Raw genomic sequence first — 19563 nt, forward strand, 5'->3', positions numbered from 1 at the left:
CCCCCCCCCCTCCCCCGCTGACAATAGCTCATCTCAATTGATTAGCCTCTTACAGTTGGTAGGGCTACTTTCACCTTTTCATGTTCTCTGTATGTATAAATATCTGTATGTTCCAGACTATGTATCTGATGAAGTGGGATGTAGCCCATGAAAGCTTATGCTCAAATAAATTTGTTAGCCTTTAAGGTGCCACAAGTACTCCTGTTCTTTTTGCGGATACAGACTAACACGGCTGCTACTCTGAAAGCTGTCTTGTTGGTTATTAGCAAACCTGGAAATTTTGTATACTCTATATGTAGGATTGCACCAGCAGCTCTCCTTTAGCCACATCCCAAAACAAGATCTTGTGCATAAGTTACTGGACTGGGAGTTGGGAGATCTGTTTTATTTGTGGGTCGGCCACTGACTCATTGTGTGGCCTTTGACAAAACAGTTAATCTCTCTGTGTCTGCTTCCTAGACAATACCTACATTTTACAGTCTTACCTTTGTAAAGCATTTTGAGATCCTTAGATGAAAAGTGCTTTAAGTGCTATGTATGAAATATTTCAGATTCTTAGAATGCATTACTGTTATATGCACATGCTCTTGCAGAAATATTGGAGGAATGATGTTAAGAATAAAAAATGGTTCAACATTTCCCACAAGGAGGCCAAAAAGTAAGACCTCAATTTTTTTCATGTTTCTTTGACTTGCTTCATCCTTTGTGTGGGAAAGAGAAGATTCGAAAAAGCCTTCAGATAGTTTTGCTAGGTGTTAAATTATTTAAGAAATGGTATATGCATTTTGTATTTTGGTATCTAAACATATTTAAAGTCTGTGGAGTAGGAGGAGGCTTTATGGAAGTATATGTATGCAATTATAAATTGTGGTGGCACTCCTATGCTTTATGGTTTTGAACAGACTTAAAGGTGACAATTTTGTGGTTGTGCAGGTGAAAACTTGCTTGTGCTTGTATTTCTCACACTGTGAGTAAGGCATTTATCCTGTGAATAACTGCCAAGACACTTGATGCCTTATAGTTGCTTATCATGTTTGGACTGAAGCTAAAACTAGGAATCGTGTGTAGGATGGGTTAGGGACTGCTCTTGACAATAGAAAATAAGGGAGAATGAGCCAGGAATGGATTTAGTGAATGGTATTGGCCTCAAAGAAGGGGGCAGGGGGAACAAACGTGGGAGAGATGGAAACAACCAAATGGAGAGGCGAAGAACCAAGCCTAATATGAAGATAGGAGTATTCAAGTTTTAGAGATCTGGCTTTTGGTTAGTGTATGGACCAACTGGGAGATGCAAGTGGAGCAGTGTGATGCTCTTAATACTGAGAGGGAATTCCAGATGTAGCAGGTGAAAGGAATGGGAAGTGTGGGCAACAAATATAGAATTGATGGTATTAAAGCCTGGCAGGCAGGAAAGGTGTGAGATTGGGTTGAAGAGAAGATGGATTTGAAGAAGGTGAGACATCACTAAAGGTGATGAGGAAGAGAATGAAATATGGAGAGTTGAGAGCCAGAGGGGTTGTTCATGGGAGGATGAGGCAAAAGAGTTATGGGGAATAGAAGAGAGAAATACATGGGAAATGAACAGCAGGATGGAACAGCAGGATGGTGGGAATAAGTGGAAATCTCTGCCTCCCTAGGGTTTATTACAATGGAGCTGTCCATTGAAAACAGTTTTTGCAATCAAGGTGATGAGGTGTCTGGAGATCCATATGTCTAGTGGCTTTAAGTGGAGTTCTGGTTATTGCTCAGCAGGCCTGGCCTACTTCCTAATAATTTTACATAGTTTGGAATTGGACACGTTAACTTTCTAAAAGAATATTCATGAGTTTTCTTTGTTTCTTCCTCCCGCTCTCTAGGGAGCCTTTTGCTGCGCAGCATCAATACATGCGTCAAATGATGAGAAGCTTTTCTGATCCTTTTGGACGAGATCCATTTCTCAGTATTACAGAGGGTGGCGAAAGAGCTCGAGATCAAAGAGGACACCATGATTCTCAGGTTGCTTTGAGAGGAAATCAGAGAGTAAGTTTTCATAATCTCAAAGGATTTTTTTCCTTTACCAGTAATTAATTGTTTCAGGTATCTGGCATAACACTTCAATTTTAGACTCTAACCTAGTCTAATGGATGGGACACTGGTCTGGGAACAGGCAATCAAAGTTATATTCCTGGCCTTACGACTGGCCTATGTGACGTTGGTCTAGTTACTTAATCTCTCTACCTACCCTAAAATGGGGATAATAGTACTTGCCTACCTGTTGTAAAGTGCTTTGTGATCTCTGAATGAAAAGCACTATGTAAGAGTTTTACTTAACTCATTTGTAGCTGTTTTATATTAGAACTGGTGATGAAAAAAACACTTGTGCATGGCTAATATTTAAATAGCAGGGGATAAAATTTTCCAATGGAAGAGTTTTCCCTAAACTTCCCTTTATTTTTATATATGAATTTCCTTTATTTAATAATGTTAAAGGAAAGATTTTTAAAAGTGGGTATTTATGTTATGCCTTTAATTTATAAACTCATCTCTTGGGCCTACATAATTATAAACACAAATGTAGTCAAGAATTTATGCATTTAATTACTGGGAGCAGTATGAGGGTGCATAAATGTTGCTCCAGTTGAAAATCTGCCCCTAAACGTGTATGGCAGATTAAATCAACAAAGTTGGATGATTCATAGCTAGCCACTATCAATGTCTTTTAGCTGTCTGAAGCTACTGGCCTGCAAAGCCTCCACAAGCCATCTGCTCTTTGAAGTGGAAAGACTGCAGTCTGTGGAAGAAAACCTATAATGCTGTGGGTCCTAGGTTTTTGGTTTTCCATTTAATTTACTTACCATGTTGCGTTCATATGATGTTGGCCTCAGAATAGTGGAGGGTCTTGCTTTCCCCATAATTCATTCAGTTATGTCTGTGCCTAAGTATTGTAATGGCTTGTCGTTAACCTTGAATTTCCACTTTTGTGGGTGTAAGACGCACTTGAAACCTAGACATCTAAAATTGTTGGGAAAATGTTAAGCGTTATACAATTTCTTTACTTTGAATTGACGCTTCATATTCTGCATTCAGCCTGATCCATAAATGTCTTGCCTCCTGTTATGTGGCTGTAACAATTAAGGAGGATCAAGTAAATGATATGAAATCTAATAATCCTGGAGGCTTTCTACAAAAGAGAAGAAAATTCGCAACAGTCTGTCTTATAAAGTACACTTTCAACTGACTGGTCGTGCAGTGACAATTATGGCAATGTTTCTGTTGCTAAATCTAATCTGATTTTTTGGTTTAGAAAGGATATATGTTTTTAAATAACATGACAAATATATTTTATGTTCAAAGCATTTTGACTTTGTTTTAAATTAGATATGAACCGCTGCCATTTAGTTCAAGGATAACACAACTATAGGGGGTTGTGGAACTTTGCCAAAATCAGTCACTGTAATTCAAACTTACATATTTGGAGCTTAATAAACATAGCTGGAGCACAAACTGTCACCTGCAGGTCAAAAGAGTAACTGCCAGATTCTTTCCCTTATGCTTATAAGCTGAAAGTTAGTTTAAACTATAGATAGCGTTGGACCCACTTGGGGTCTGATTCGGCTTCCATTAAAGTCCATGGGAGGAGTAGGCTCTCAGGCTTCAGTTCAGCAAATGCTTAAATATGGACTTGACCTTATTTTAAAAAAACAACAAACAAACAAAAAATCACAGCGGGATTTCACTGTCTAATCTCAACAATTGTGGGGCACAAAGGAACATGAGTTGTGGTTGGGAGGAGCTTAGTGTTTGGGGACACTGAAGTATTTTGAAAGAGCACCAAGAAAAATACATCTGCCTGATCTTGGTGCCTAAAGTCACCCCAATATCCTTTTTTAAAAAATCCTTGTGGCTGCCCTAAAACAGTGGCCAAGTTGCACAGAAAACAGAGCTGGATACTGTGACCTGAGGGTGGTTCAGTGTATTTGTTTGCTCCAATCATAAGTGTTAGAGAGGTAAAAATGAAGAATTCAGATGAAATAGAAATGTATTTGATAGAGGAACATTTCAAAGTATAAATATTTAGAAACTACTGTGGATTTTTGGGTGTAGATATTTTTGCTCAAGGGATGGTTCAGTCAAACTTGGTGTTACACCTTGGCTGTTGTATAGGGACATATTAGTGTCTTTATTACAGTTTTAAATTATACACTTTGAGAAGAATTAATTTTATTTAAAAGCTTCAAAACTTTTTTTGTCTGAGTCCATGCTGGGAAATTATCCAGTCATTAATGAAAGTATAATTCCTACTGTGTTTAACTAAATTATAGTGCCTAAGCTTCATTTTAAAAAGGAACAAAATGTATGTTGCAACAATCTGGGAGCAATCACATTTCTTTGTTTTAAGATTTTAACTGTTCTTCCAGATTTGTTTGAACACTGTTTTCTAAACAGATCACAAAGCTTGTTTTAACTTTTGTTTTTGGAGGGGGAGGGACGCGGGGGGTGGGGAGTGGAAGAATACAATGCATTAACATGTGCAGTAATACTCTGATTTCTTAAGTTGTCTTCATTGTGTCTGATTCAAGCTGTATCTTGTTACATTTATTAAAAGAAACTAAAAATTAATAAACAGTTGGATTTTGGTTACCACAGCTATTAAGTAGAACTGGTTGAGAAAAGTTCCAAAAATTCAAAATTGCTATAGAAAACCCCCCAAAGTGCTGATTTTCTTTTTCCATTTTTGTAACCTGCTCTACTACTGAGCAAGCCACCTTCATGAATGTCCAGTCATAGTGCAATAAGAGCTTTTTTATGGATTTAAACTATTAGGCAAATATTAAATGGTTTTACATTTTTATCGTAAAATAAAGGATATTTAATTTCTAATTGACCATGATCAAAAACTAAATTATTGTTTAGATATGAAAGGAAGTCATGACAGTTACTTGTGCATTTTTTCCCAATACTAGCCATCAGCCTTAGCTGCAATGTATATTGCTCCATAGTGTATAATATTCTGCAATCAGATGTTGTATTCCATTTTGAACTTGCATTATTAGAAAGTGTTATACTGTTATGAGCTACACACATTTTCACATTGTGTGTGTCTGTGTGTGTGAGAATTTAACATCTCATCCTTATTTCCTGGAAATTTAAATTTGTTTTCCAGCATTTCAACTGCTCTCTCATACAGGGATATTCAAGACCAACTAGTCAGTTTTACAGGCACTGTATCTGACAGTGTTCATAGCTGCATCTATTTATGCATCTGTACAAGAATATATTTATGCACTGTGGATTTATTAGTCTTCAGACTGTTCTGTATGTGACGATAGATATACTTAGAACTTCTTTGCAATGACCTTTGAAACTGCTGACATGGTAGAGTTGATTTGGTTTATCCTAAGGGATCTGAATATTTTAGAGAATATGTATATATTTCATTTTTAAGTCTACATTAATCTCTTGCATTACATAAAATGAGAGCTTATGAGTAGATCAGCTGTATCACTTACTTTAATTTTTCTGCCCTAAAATTTGTCAGCCTTTTGTAATTTAGTTATGTAAATTTGTTTGTTGAGTAGAAACAGACTTGTTGGTTTTAATTATCCTCTCTGTGACTGCCTCTGCTACATAAGCAGAATTGAGCGTGTGTGAGGAAGCAGGGGACGTTCGAAGTACACCTTATGTTTTAATTACCTCTAGTATAAAGGTTGCTATGATACACAGATTTCTTATGATTTAAGTACTTTTATTACATTTGTGTAAATATGATTTATTCAGCATGGGTGCAGTCATCTTTTTTCATTTTGAAATAATTGTACTACTGTGTCTACAGAAAACTGCTTCATGTTATGTTGTTTTAACATATTATAAATCACTGAGGTCCCCTTAAATGACCTTTTGGTAAAATTAAAAAAAAAAAAAAAAAAACATATTATTTCAGTTGCTATATGTGAAAGTGGACCGGATTTCCCTTAACCATGATGCATAATCGGTACAATAACTAAAAGGAACTGGTACTTTTCTTCCAGGCAGTGAGCTGCTCCCTCATGCCCTTTGGCAGTTTTGGTAGCATGGTTAGTATCCTGAGAGAAATACCCCTTGTAACTTGCTAACCTGTATGTATTGTCTTTCTAACTAAAACAAGAATAAATCGTAGCTACATGGTGCTTTCTAACTACTGTAGTTGCTTGTTAGAAATGCGGAGTGATATAACTAAGGAATGTTTGTTTTTTATCTAGTGAAAATGCTGAGGTTGAGTAAATATTCCACTGATATCAAGTTTGATACTGCTGCTGAATTTTTTTTTTCAAAATAGTTTGATTTGTCCTTTTAAAAATTGATATACTTTTGTTTCATCTACAAAACTTTTGGGGAAAAGATAATTTCTTTGATTAGTAATCATGTCTATAGTTTGTTACTAGCAGGGCAATATCAGCTCTAGGACCAGAACTTGAATTGTGCCAACTTTTTTAGTTGGGGAATGCCCTCAATAGCTTGGGGGGCGGAGAGGGAGGGAATAGCTGGAAAAAATCCTTTTTAACATTTTTTACACAGATAAAACTCAGCCCTGTATCGCTGTCATTCTTTGGCCCTTGTAGCCAACTCAGAAGCAACATAAAACAACTCTAACAAATGGAGACGTTTTCCACAATGATAGTGCCTCTGACATAATGTCTCAAGGGTTATTGCAGGATGGGTGGAGAGTGCAGTGCCAAAGAGAATGGGAATACTGAGAGCTTTGGTAGGAACATGCGCACTAGCTTTTGTGGTTGGAAGCCATCATTCTGATACAAGACATTCAAACAATATGCAAGCTCCTTGCTGCTCTGCAATTAAATAGTTAATTAGGAAATGTTGTTTCCATAGCTATACCATGATATCAATGATACTGGTTCTCCAAAACAAAAGTAGACTGAAGTAGTGTCATTAGCTTCTCCATTGACGGTGAAAGAAAATAACACTGTCAAGAACCTTCTAAGCAATAATATCTCCTGTATATGTGAGTATGGGAGTGAACGTGGTAGTCATGGCCATGATTAGACTTTCTGGATGGAAGAAGAGAGTAGAGAATTTGTGGGACCCAAAAACATTGATAACATTTCCTTTGACAAGAGAACTCTATCTCTCACTCTAAAATGTGCACTAGTCTGATCTGCCTGTTCCACTCTTAATGAAATAGTCATGATTTTCAAATCAAATTCAGAAATGGAATTTTGGTGTCAATGTATTTACCCACATACATAAGTGTTTAAATTGGCTTCGGGAATGGACATCCTTAAATTAAACTTATTCAGCCAGCATAATTGTGTGTTTTGAAGTATATTTTTGGGAGCAGTATAGTAACAACCTATAATCTGTTCCCTGTCTGGACAGAGACTGATGCTTTACTTAACTTAACCTGAACAAGCCTATGTCACTGGATTTTCTTCAGACCCTTGACAATAATTACACTATTTCAAAGGCTTACTTTTCTCCTTCAGGCGTCCCTTTTGATATGGACATGTTTTCTCATAAGGAGGTTTTGTGCCGCACTGGGATTAGCTGCTCACTTTATAGTTTTGCATTTTAATTCTGAGTCATTTGTCAGTGATGTGCAAAGATCTCCTTCCCATCCCTACTCCAAGATGACCATGAAAATCATTTTTTCCATAGTGCTTTCTTGAAACAATATGTTGTGAATTATGCAATTAACTTTTAAACTGTGAAGCAATGCTTACTTATGCAGGATGTATGAAACAACTAAAGCCTCCAGTAGTTCATTAGGTTAACCCAATGTGGTGCATGCTAGTCAGAAAGGAGTCACTCATATACCTGCTGCTTCTCTTAGGTCTGCTGTCTGCTTTATCCAAAGGAGATATAATGCATTTGACGTGTAAATGTAAGTCTTGTGACTGAGAATTATAAAAATTGGAGGCTACTCAAAGGTCTGTCAAGCAAATGTATTTCTTGGTATGTCTGTTTCTGTTTGTTTCTGATCAGAACACCATTTCACGCCTCTTTCTGCCTAATGAAGTTTAGCCATGAGTAACGAATACTAGTATATCATTAAAGAAATGTGGTTTAGATGAAATTACCACAGGGTGGAAGCACAACTGATTGAAAGACCATATCCAAAGAATTATCAATGGTTAGCTGTCCTCCAGGGAGGAAGTATCTATTGGAGCCCTGTAGAGGTCTTTCCTGGTCCAGTACTAGTTAATATTTTAATTATTTGGATAATGAAGTGGAGAGAGTGGTTATAAAATTTGCAGATGACACCAAGCTGGAAGGGATTGCAAGCACTTTGGAGGACAGGATTAGAATTCAAAATGACATTGACAAATTAGAGAATTGGTCTGAAAACAAGATAAAATTAAAAAAAAAAAGTTCAAAATATTACACTTTAGGAAGGGAAAAATCAAATGCACAACAAAATGGGGAATAACTGACTAGGTGGCAGTTGAAAAGGATCAATGTGAATCATAAATTGAATGCGCATTAACGATGTGACATAGCTGTGAAAAAGGCTAATATCATTCTGGGGTGTACTAACAGGAGTGACGTATGTAAGACATGGGAGATAATTGATAATTGTCCTGCTCTACTAAGCACTGGTGAGGCCTCAGCTGAAGTTCTGGGAACCCCACTCTCAGAAAGATGTGGACAAACTGAGTCCAGAGGAGAGTGACAAAAATGATAAAAAGGGTTTAGAAAACTTTACCTATAGAGAAGTTAAAATACTGGGCATGTTTAGTCTTGAAGAGAGGACTGAAGGGGGAACTAAGTCAGGGGTGGGCAAACTTTTTGGCCCGAGGGCCACATCGGGGTGCAAAACTGTATGGAGGCCAGGTAGGGAAGGCTGTGCCTCCCCAAACAGCCTGGTCCCTGCCCTCTATCCGACCCCTCCTACTTTCCACCCCCTGACTATCCCCCTCGGGGGGGGGGGTGCGGGCTCTGGGGTGGGGTTGGGGATGAGGAGTTTGGGGTGTAGGAGGGTGCTCTGGTCTGGGACCAAGGAGTTCAGAGGATGGGAGGGTGCTCCGGGCTGGGGCAGGGGATTAGGGTGTGGGAGGGGGATCAGGGCTGGGGTTGGGGTGTGGGGACAGGCTCAGGGGTGTAAGCTTGGAGCGGCACTTACCTCAAGCAGCTCCTGGAAGCAGCGGCATGTTTCTTCTCTGGCTCCTACGCTGAGACGCGGTCAGGTTGCTCTGCACACTGCCCCTGCCACAGGCACTGCCCCCGCAGCACCAGAGGGGGCCATTGGAGCACGTAGGAGCAGGAGGGGGCCATGCTGCAGCTTCCGGGAGCCGCGTGGAGCAGCCTCCGACCCTATTCTGCGGCTGGAGCACCGGAGCGAGGCAAGCCCTAGACCCCCAGTGGGAGTTTGTGGGCCAGATCTGGCCCGTAGGCCATAGTTTGCCCACCCCTGCTCTATGAAGTTCATAGCACTACCTAATGAAACATTTGTTGAACAATTGCTAACAATGTCTGAAGAATTTCACTGATTACATTTGGAGTCCGCCCTAGATCCTCATTCATGTCCTTTTCTGGCCGACTGCTTTATGTTTATGAATGCGACCAGTGAGATTTGCACATTAGAGATGCTCTGTCTAAGGTGTTCTAAGGGATGGAAAGGCATATTGTAGTTCTAGTTTGTTTGGTTCTCTGGATGTCACCAGAATTGACAGGTTAGTCAGTCCAAAGAGAGGTTTAAAGGGAAGAGACCCCAAACAATCGTAAATGCCATCCTAAATGTGTGCTTGTTTTGACATTCCAATAATTTCTAAAAACCTATGATCTTCCCTTTTCTATTTTCACCTCCACAATCCGGCTTTTAATTTTTAAAAAAGGGAGTTGTTTTCAGCTCTTTTGTATTTGTGAATTGCTCGTAGGCTCCACAAAGCTTGTGAGAAGTTTATTTGGTTGCATCTTCGGAAACATGCATGTGATTGTCTTGTCAAAGAACAGTCTTAAGAGTCACAGTTCTATTTTCATTGTTTGTGTTTTCCTTTAGCTAATAATTTCTCTCCTCCAACAGAATTCAGATTTTAAGGATCCTTTCTTTTCAATTGATAGAACTATATCAAACATGAGAAACAGTATGCTAGAACTGCAAAGAAATTTTGTAAGTACATTTCAAAAAATCAGTCTTAAAAGTATTATTTATATTGAACAGAATAATAGTGTTTAAAACAGTTATTCAGGAAGTCCTATAAAAAGCCATATTATGATATCTATGGGGTGCAGAGAGAAAATTTTTTGTTTTTTGTTTTGTTTTTTTAGCCCAGAAAGTATTGAAATTTTAATTCTTTCTACAATCAGTTGTACACCAGTTATGTCTAAACACAGTTGACCACATTCTACTCAAGTACATAATTTATTAAGATGCTCTGGTAAAACAGTTTTGTCATTATCAGTACTGAAGACAATAGAACATATGAACATTTTGATACCCTTATTCTCCCAAATACATTAAATGAATATTTTATTATTTAAGTACAGACTGGGTACTTTGTTCTGTATATGACACACACATTAAGGGTATGTCAACACTAGCTGTCGGATTGGCAGGTAGTGATCGATCTATCAGGGATCGATTTACCGTGTCTAGTGTAGACACGATAAATCAATCCCCGATTGCTCTGCTGTCGACTCCGGAACTCCACCACGGTGAGAGGCAGAAGCGGAGTCGACGGGGGAGCGGCAGCCGTTGATCCTGCGCGGCGAGGACGCAAAGTAAGTGATTCTAAGCCAATCTAAGATACGTCGACTTCAGCTACGCTATTCTCGTAGCTGAAATTGCGTATCTTAGATAGATTTCCCCCGCCTCCTCGCCCCGTGTAGACCAGGCCAAAGACAGTTCCTTCCCTTCTGAAATACAAATCCTGCAATAAACTCCACAAAAGCACATCTCATTGAAGTCAGTAGGGCTGTATATGGGCAGATGAGTTCCTCTGTGTGTGGATAGACTGCAAGATTCACTGGCAAATGCAGAGGATACTGCAAACTCAGGCTTTTTCCCTCCTATTTTTTCCTGATATAATTCCTCAAAAGTAATATTGAGATGGAGAAGGTGTCTAATGTGGGATACTGTTCTTTCTTCTTAGGTTATCTGTCCGCTTTAATATTTGTATTAATTTAAAGTGTATCAATTTCAGGATCATCTCTCACTCAATCCAGATGCACACTCATTCAGTTCTTCTTCTGTGATGACATATTCCAAGATAGGTGATGACCCACCAAAGGTTTTTCAAGCTTCATCTCAGACCCGCACAGCTCCAGGAGGTGTAAGTATTCTTGAGACATGGCTAAAGAGTGTTGTTAAATTGTCAGACTGTATATTAATGCAGACTCAAGTTGTCTCCTTTAAAATCCTTACTGGGATGAATCATTTCTATAATTTAGAAAGGTGTACACTCTATTACACCATTGCTATATCTTAGAGTAGATATTGTTTGAAAATACTCTTTAAGGCATTATATCCTGTGCTAAAGCTATTTGTATACCCATTTTCTCAAAAGCTGAATAGGTCAGTAATACAGCTACCAGTTCTGCATTTGCTGCTTTTTGAACCAGTGTACGTCATATTCCTTTTGCTTATTGGGGTATATTTACACCTAAATATTTGCAATCGTAAGATACTAAAAGTCTCCACATTGATACACGACTTTACCTCAAATCACTTTATGTACCAATAATAGTGCAAAATGGCTACTTTGAATTATCTGAGCCTAAGTACTTGACTTTTAAATGCTTACATAATGCTTCAGATTAAGATGCCCTCTCATTAGCTTCGTTGCAGCTGTTGTGCATCTAATTCTGCTAAGAAATTCAAATTTAAATTTGAACCCTCAAGGCAAGGTTCATGAAAGATTATATGCAAGCAGTATGAGGCTGTTGAAAATATCCCACAGCAATCATGTCAGAACTCAAGCCAGCACTTGGTTATCAGAAAGGCTCTAATAATATACCTATGAACACAGTGATAAGCAGTGGCCAAGAGTTTCAGACAAGTCAACATGACAGCCTCGTAATTAGTTGCCCTTTCATGTAGAGAATACCAACACATACTTATCTGTTCTGTTGTCAAGGAGAATGTTTAAGACTCTCTGCAGGGGTTATATTTAGGCTGGGCTCTGACAGATTTTGAAACAATTAATAATAACCTGCATGCATATTCTCTTCTTAAAAACCGATGGGTGGTAATATTATCTTTCCTGTCTGCCAACGGTGGGATGAGTATTGTTTGCTCAATACTTTGTTTCAGCTATCAGTCTTTCAGCCAGTGCAACAAAAATAGATTCAGTAGGAAGCATCTGGTTTTTTTCATAAACTTCATTTTAAAGCAAATTTATTTTGAGTTAAAAATAAAACTCTGAGAACTAATTTGTATAATCCACTTTTTCAGTTGAAGTAGCAATTGCAATATAATTTCCCTTCTTTGAGCAGATCAAAGAGACTAGAAAAGCACTTAAAGATTCTGAAAGTGGGCTGGAAAAAATGGCTATTGGTCATCACATTCATGAACGTGCCCATGTAATTAAAAAATCAAAGAACAACAAAACTGGTGATCGAGAACTGAATCAAGAATTTATCAACTTGGATGAATGTAAGTCTTCCAGCACACACCTCCTGATTTTTTTTTTTTTTTTAGGAAGTGCTGATTTGTTGATCTGGCCCCTTCAGTGGGTATCAAGTTGGACACCTAAAAAGTGAGGAACCCCAAATCATCAGTCACTTTTGAAAATACTATTCTGGGGGGGGAGGGGGGCTAGGGAGGTGTTGTGGGTTTTTTTTGGTCATACTTGAGGGTAATCTGAGTGGTAACGTTTTATGGTTTTGAATGGACAGTAATATATTAAATTATATAAAAATTCCAGTTACAAAACTTTGTGTTTTAATACAATTGCTTTGACTAGTGATGTAGCAATTGTAGCTAAATACTCTCTCCTATGTTTTCATCAAGTTTAAAACAAAAATGTTTTTAACTGTTTGCAGCTGAGGCCCACATATTTGATGAGGAATGGCAGAAGGAGATTATGAAGTTTGGAACATCTGGAGCTAGATGCAACTTAGAAGCTCCAAAACACAGAAGTAACCATCATATAAGCAAGGAAGATGCATCAAGGAGGTAGAAATCGTTTCTGTAATGGCTCTAATTATGCTGATAGTCTTTCCTTTTGCTTAAAAGAAAATGAGTGTATGCTCTATTTCATTAATAAGAACTTCACGTTAGGAACCTTGAGAAGAAATAATATACTTACTCTCTGCTTCACAGATTATGTAGCTGAAGTGTAATTCAGAGTAGTATTTTGATATAACTAAAATTTGAGGAAATACTAGGTGTGGCTTTCAGAAGTTTTGACCATTTAACCTATTTGGTTATAATTCGACTTGTAAATTTTACAGTTTTATTTTTTTTAGACAAGTATGTTTTTATCTCAAACAATGAGAGAGAGAAAATAATGGTAAAATTGATCCCATGCAAATTGGGTTCACTGCGTTAAGGCTGAATCCTCCACTCTTTACTCAGAGGTGGATTGGTCCATCCTCTTGAGGAAAAGAGCAGGAGAAGGTCAGAAAATTGCTGTATTCCTCTCCTGGCAGTATCCCCTGGGGTGAGATGCATAGGTTCAGGAGGAGACAAGGCCATCCAACCCCAGAGACCAGGGAATCGGGGGGGGGGGGAGGAGCATGCCCCATATCTATGAAGGCAGTAGTTGTCTGTCCAGCATAGATTGTTTTCCCCATGCTGCTCTTTTGGTCTTTTCTTATCAGCATAACTCCAGTAAGAGGTATGCTGCCCTTGTCAGCTGCTTGGTATCAACGAATGGAGGATATGCAACAAGAGTTAATGCTGGCTCAAACTAATTTCTGGAGTGAGTAGGGAATACTGTGGTAAGAAGCACTAGTCCTTGCTTCACCTTCTCCCAAACCGTGCAGAGTGCTTTCCATGTGTCACTTCTGCACAGTCCTAGAGGGGAAACACTGCAGAGGCTGCATTAGCCCCTCCTGCAGTATTCCATGGGCAAGTTGTGCTCATTTAAACTGAGAGACGAATCTAGCTCTTGATTACTGCTCAGTTTTTAATTAGGCACAGCTCCCATTCACTTCAGTGAGTTCTGCCAACATGCCAATTTGCAGCTGTCTCTTCTCAAATACATAGGTACACAATAAACTCAACAAAAAGCCTAGGCTGCCAAAGTTTCTCATCCACTGAAACATGCTAGTAGTTTTACCAGCAGAGGATGTTTCTAAGTTGTAAACCAGTTTAAATACATATCATAAAGGCTTACATAAAAATAACTAGATTATTCATTGTGTGTTTTGTAAATGGAAAAAATACTTGGCCAATGCATCATATTGTTCACCAAGCATTATACAATGGTTTTGATTGTGTTTTGGTTTTTTGTTTCAGGGAGAAACCCCACCCAAAACCACTGATTGCAGGATCCAGAAGACCTGAAGTTTCTGTGGAGAACCTCAATGTGAAAGGATCGCACGTCCCAATCAAAACCAGCAAAAGATAAATGGCTTGTACAATGGTTTGGATCTTTTTGGGGGTCTTTTTCAGAGAAGATAATGGTGCTAGATCATAGACCAATCCCTGGTTTTTAAGTGTTAGTGTGCCTTGCTCATCTAGTCATTTGACCACTGAATGTTCTTGAAGACACCAGGTCTTTGGACTACATCTGGGTCTGAGCAGTAAAAGAAAATATTTACCACTGAAAGGCACTTTATTGGGTTATCACTTTTCTTTATACTGTAAGCTATAATATTTTGCCTTCCACGGCTTTTTTTCTACAATTATGCTAATCTCTCAAACTTTTCAGCAGGCTTGGTGGTAAAACTACATCTATTACCCATGCAGTACAACTTACACAGGAACTAAATTCACTTTTTGTAAAATTATTTTTTGTGGCTGAAGCAATACCAGTGTGGTTTTGGTGAAATTAGATTTAAAATTATACTATAAAATTATTAAATAGCTATTGTACAATAGCCAGATTCATGGTAATTGCCCTGATTTCAGAATGTTAACAGAGTCTAAAAATAAGTAGTCAAGTAACTTGTTTTTAAGTAAAATTTAAGTTTATCAACATTATTTATCACCTTTGCATAGCTGATTTTTTTGTATGTAGTTTATTAATTTCAATGGCTTTATATTGTATCTCTTAAATGGTTCTACATCCTTTGTGTGTTTCCATTGAAGGTGACCCATTATTTTTCACCATTGCAGATTCTCTATACTAGGGCTAGAGTTAAGTAGCATGATGGGTTTTCTATTTTCTGTGGCAATATACTGCAGTTCCCTCGTATGGACAATAGATATGACTGTTGGCATTCTTGACCAGATTGGTATGGGAATCAAATTTGGTTCAACAGACAGTAGAAGTATATGAACTAAACGCTGAATAATTACACCATTCCCTCTGTAAATGATAGTTTTAAAAACATATGTGCAGGAAATGCTACTTGTAGTCATTCTTATTTTTCTATCAGCTAAGTTTGTGGTTGTGTTGTATCATTTTGTGTCCTGATTTTTAATTTAAAGGAATCCAGGATCTGGTAAACCTAAAAATTGTTGCCCTCCCTTGAAAATTTTACTGTTTCAAAGTTCTTCCCTTATTTTGTACTTCTTGTTTTCTTTTTTAAAAGTTTCCTTGGCTTAAAATTATTAGGCGAAAACAAACTGAATGACTTATTGGGAAAAATAAACCTCTTAATGTATGTTATCTGTGTCAAAGTTCATGCATCATTTTGTTACTTGGAAAGTATTGTAGATGATATATAAATTAAAAATAATAATAGATTCATTGTTCGTGTTTATAAGTTACAGCATTTGACTTCTCATGGCCAAGATGTACACTTTTTTAATCATATCAACCTCAGAGGTGTTTTTAAAACATGTCTACTCTTAAACCATATTGATTTTTTTCCCCCTGCAGATCCCTAAATTATTTAATATTATTATTCTTACACTTAAACAGGGCATGTTATGTGTATTTTTGGAATGGAAGACTGTTTTCTCTCTGCTTAATGCAATGGGTTTTCTTCAAGTATAATAGTAAAAGCCAGTGCCTATGGTTTAATGTTACTAAGACCCATTTGTAGTTCATACATCTTAGTCAGAGCCAGACTTATTTACAGATAATTCTTAATCTGAAAATGTACTGTCCTTAGATACTAACCAATGTACAAATTTGAGGCCTGATCCCACTTTCATTGTCGGTAACGTGGATCTTGCCATTGATTTCATTTAGAGTAAGGTTAGGCCCTTAATGTATGTTTCAGTTTTGTCACCTAGATTCTCTAATAACAAGCAATGTAACCGAACACTTAGACATTAGAATTGTAATGTAATATTAAAATCAAATCAGAAGGAAATCTTCTGTTTAGGAGATTCTGTAACTTAATAAAAAAAAATATACATCTTACAGCCCTTCATATTATTTGACTATACTTGACCTTTTCTTTTTACATCTTTTATGTGTGTACTTAAATAGTAAACATTACTGACACATACATAAAGTACTTCATTCTTTATTAAATAAGCAGATACTATGATTGTAAAGAAGCAGTGGAGGACTAATATACATTGCTGAATTTGATGTAATGTTAAATAATCTAAAAGTTAATTCAGGAAAAGTTGTTTCTAAAAGTATGAAAATATAATTCTTTGGTTAATAAAGAGTTGTTTATTCTTTACCTTTTTGTTTTTTTGCTTAGTTTGTACCACAATGTGCATTGTGTTTGGTTTGGGCTGCTATAAATACTTTTTCATACAGCAATATTCTGTAGGGAAGTAAATGTGCTGGCTGTTAAAAGAAAAACATGCAGCTAAAATAATGCAACAAGGATAAGATAGGAAAACTATCCTTAATATCTCTGTGCAATGACTAGGATGGATTTCAGACAGGTGATTCTTTCAATTGGTAGAGTACTCCTCTTTAGTATCACTGACTAATGCGTGGCATCACAGAAAATTCAGATTCAGGCTGTCCATTGTTACAGTTCTTTTCCTAAGTCAAGGCAAATGAAACATCTCCTGTATTCAGCTTAGTTTCTCACCTGGCTGGGTTTTGTTTTGTATTTTTCTTTCTGGCTTCACCAGGTTGGCTTCTTCCAATCTTTTTTTACAATATTGATGCTTATGCATTAGCACAGAGACCATTAACTCTTTTTGCAGCAACCACTGAACGGCTTTCAAATGGTTGTAACATTTGGGCATTACTGACCTTGAATTTGTAGCCTCTATGTGAAAGGCAGGCTCCATATTCTCATATCAACAATCCCCTTATCTATACAATTCCCCAATCACAATTGCATTAGTGCCAAATGCAGTACTCAGCAGAGGCCAGGGATTGCATAAACATGCACATTGAATTACTGCCTTGTCCTAGCCATGCAGGAACAAGATAGGAGGAGTGTGGTTTTAATTAGATTGCAACTTCATTAGTTCATTTGGGAAATATCTGGCAATGAACTGTAAAGTCGAGAACATTGTTTCCTAAAGTTTCAAACTTTTGGGAGGGCTGCCATCAGCCCTCCTCCTTTCCAAGCTAGTCCTTCCTTGTTGCTGGGACCCCTTGCTCGTAGGTCATTATTCAAACACATTGTATTGTGCTCTACATGTTACTGCAGTTCAATTTAGCAACTTTCATGAGGACTCTTAAAAAAAGAAAACTAGCAGATACCTTTGTGTGTATTTAAAATATACCAGTAAAAGTGCCAACTCTTCCACAAATTTTCTTGAGGGTGATTCCCTGTACTATTTTTCGTTTTTTAAATGTTCTTAGGGGACAGACACTGAAAGTGTCAGAAACTCTAATTCAGTTGACATTGTCATGTGCAGAGAGGTTCTAGAATAAAATTACATATTCTAACAAACTTCTATTAATTCTTGTGCCATAGGTCATGTTTTCACTCAGTGTGAAAGCTGTTTGAGGATGTCATCTCAAAGTTTCAAAGCCTCAGAAGATAAATTGAAGTCCACACCTAAATCCAGTTTGTCCCACTAGCAAAGGAAGTAATGCCTCTGATCATGAACACCCTGCTGGGTGGTGAGAATTTCCTGACTAGTGCTAGGATTGAAAGAATACTTTGCTCAAGGATGTGGTATAAATGAAAGCCTCATTGTGTAAAAAGTCTTTTGTCCAAGACACTAGAATCTTTTGCTCTTTAACATTTTCCTCAAGTGACTAACCAAATCAGTATTTTAAAATGTAAAAATCTAGAGATGGAGTGATGCTGCAGGAATAGAGAGGAGCAGTGAGGCAGGAGAAAAACGTGTTTACTAGCTGAACACTAGCATTCACCCAAAGTGAGACTCTGTCTTTTGGAGGGTTTAATTCTGAACTATTTAGCCATATCCAGAAACTCTTGTTGGATATTTTAAAAAGAAAAAATCCTTGGTGAGTAACAAACTTGATCTGTGTGTAGTTACTTAAATTTATAAATCTGACACCTATCCCATTCTTTGCTTACTTTTAAATAATTCTGTGCTCTTGAAGGTAGGATGGTTGAAGACTATTCCTTTGAGTGGTAATGCACCTGAGATATAAAATGCTCCACATGAGGTTATCATCAGATGAGGTTACCCCTGCACCCCATACCTATCCTTGACTAGTGAAATCTACCCTGGCAGAGTAAAAGATGACACACCGGAAATGAGTTTCACTAGGGAAAGAACCTGTTCTTCCACCTGCCTGATGAAAGATTTATGGTTGAAGCTGCAATGGTTGGGATATGTATGAATTCATTTTCCCAGTGTAGTGATTCCAGAACCTGTGACAACCCTACAGTATTCTGTTATTAAAACTCAATATTTAGTGCCTAATTTTCCCAGTGGCCTCAGTCTGGTGTCTGAACTTTGGTGCCCAACATTCAATTTACATGTATATTTGCATACAGCATCAACTAGGTAGACATCTGTGAGACTTGTGCATGTAAAATTTAAATTTACATCACATTGGATTTTGAGTCCTCAGATGTATTTGTGCAACTGAATACTCAGGCACTGAGTCAGCAAAGCTCTTAAGCATCAGCCAAGAAGCTTCTTATTGGAAGGCCAAATTACACCTGCCCTACTTATAAAAGCAATCCCTTTGGAGTCAGTAGAACTTCTTGCAGGAGTAAGATGACACCAAATTAGATCACAGATTCTAACACGCAATGTACCAGTTTGACTAGATGAAGGTTCATAATATTTGTATTACAGTAGCACTTAGAGGTATCAATTGAGATAAAAAAAACCTCATTATGTTAAGCATTGCACAAACACATAATAAGAGACAGTCCTTGCCCTGATGAGTTTACAATTAGGGACACAAAGAGTAGGAGGGGAAATTTGCACAGAGAGTTGAAGTGACTTGTACAGTGTGTCTCAGCTGCTCAGTGCAAATTTTTCTCAAAATGTGTTGGCGCACTTGGTAGTTGAAGTTCTGTTTCCTTAATAGTAATATAAACAAAGAAAATGGATTTATTTGTACAAAAGTTAGTCTAATTCTGCCTATTCAGCGCTATTGACTTGTGGGGATACAAGAGTATAAGGGCAGAAATTTATGGTGTATTTAGTTTCCATCAAGGTATTTTTGTTTCCTG

The 19563-nt window shown here is 37.6% G+C and overlaps 1 protein-coding gene across 2 annotated transcripts; it reads left to right on the forward strand.

Annotated features, from left to right (window-relative positions):
* Positions 1-1856: 1856 nt before the first annotated feature.
* Positions 1857-15701, forward strand: MLF1 (myeloid leukemia factor 1; the record flags this gene model as incomplete). 2 transcript variants are annotated; one of them, XM_034781515.1, is given in 7 exon segments in its annotated part: positions 1857-2019; positions 6009-6053; positions 9998-10084; positions 11118-11246; positions 12409-12568; positions 12958-13090; positions 14378-15701. In XM_034781515.1, coding segments are annotated over 7 exon segments (829 nt in total), but the record flags the coding sequence as incomplete, so codon positions are not given.
* Between the last annotated feature and the right edge of the window lie 3862 nt (positions 15702-19563).

This window comes from Trachemys scripta, chromosome 9 (assembly GCF_013100865.1).
Source record: "Trachemys scripta elegans isolate TJP31775 chromosome 9, CAS_Tse_1.0, whole genome shotgun sequence".
Classification (NCBI taxonomy): domain Eukaryota; kingdom Metazoa; phylum Chordata; order Testudines; family Emydidae; genus Trachemys; species Trachemys scripta.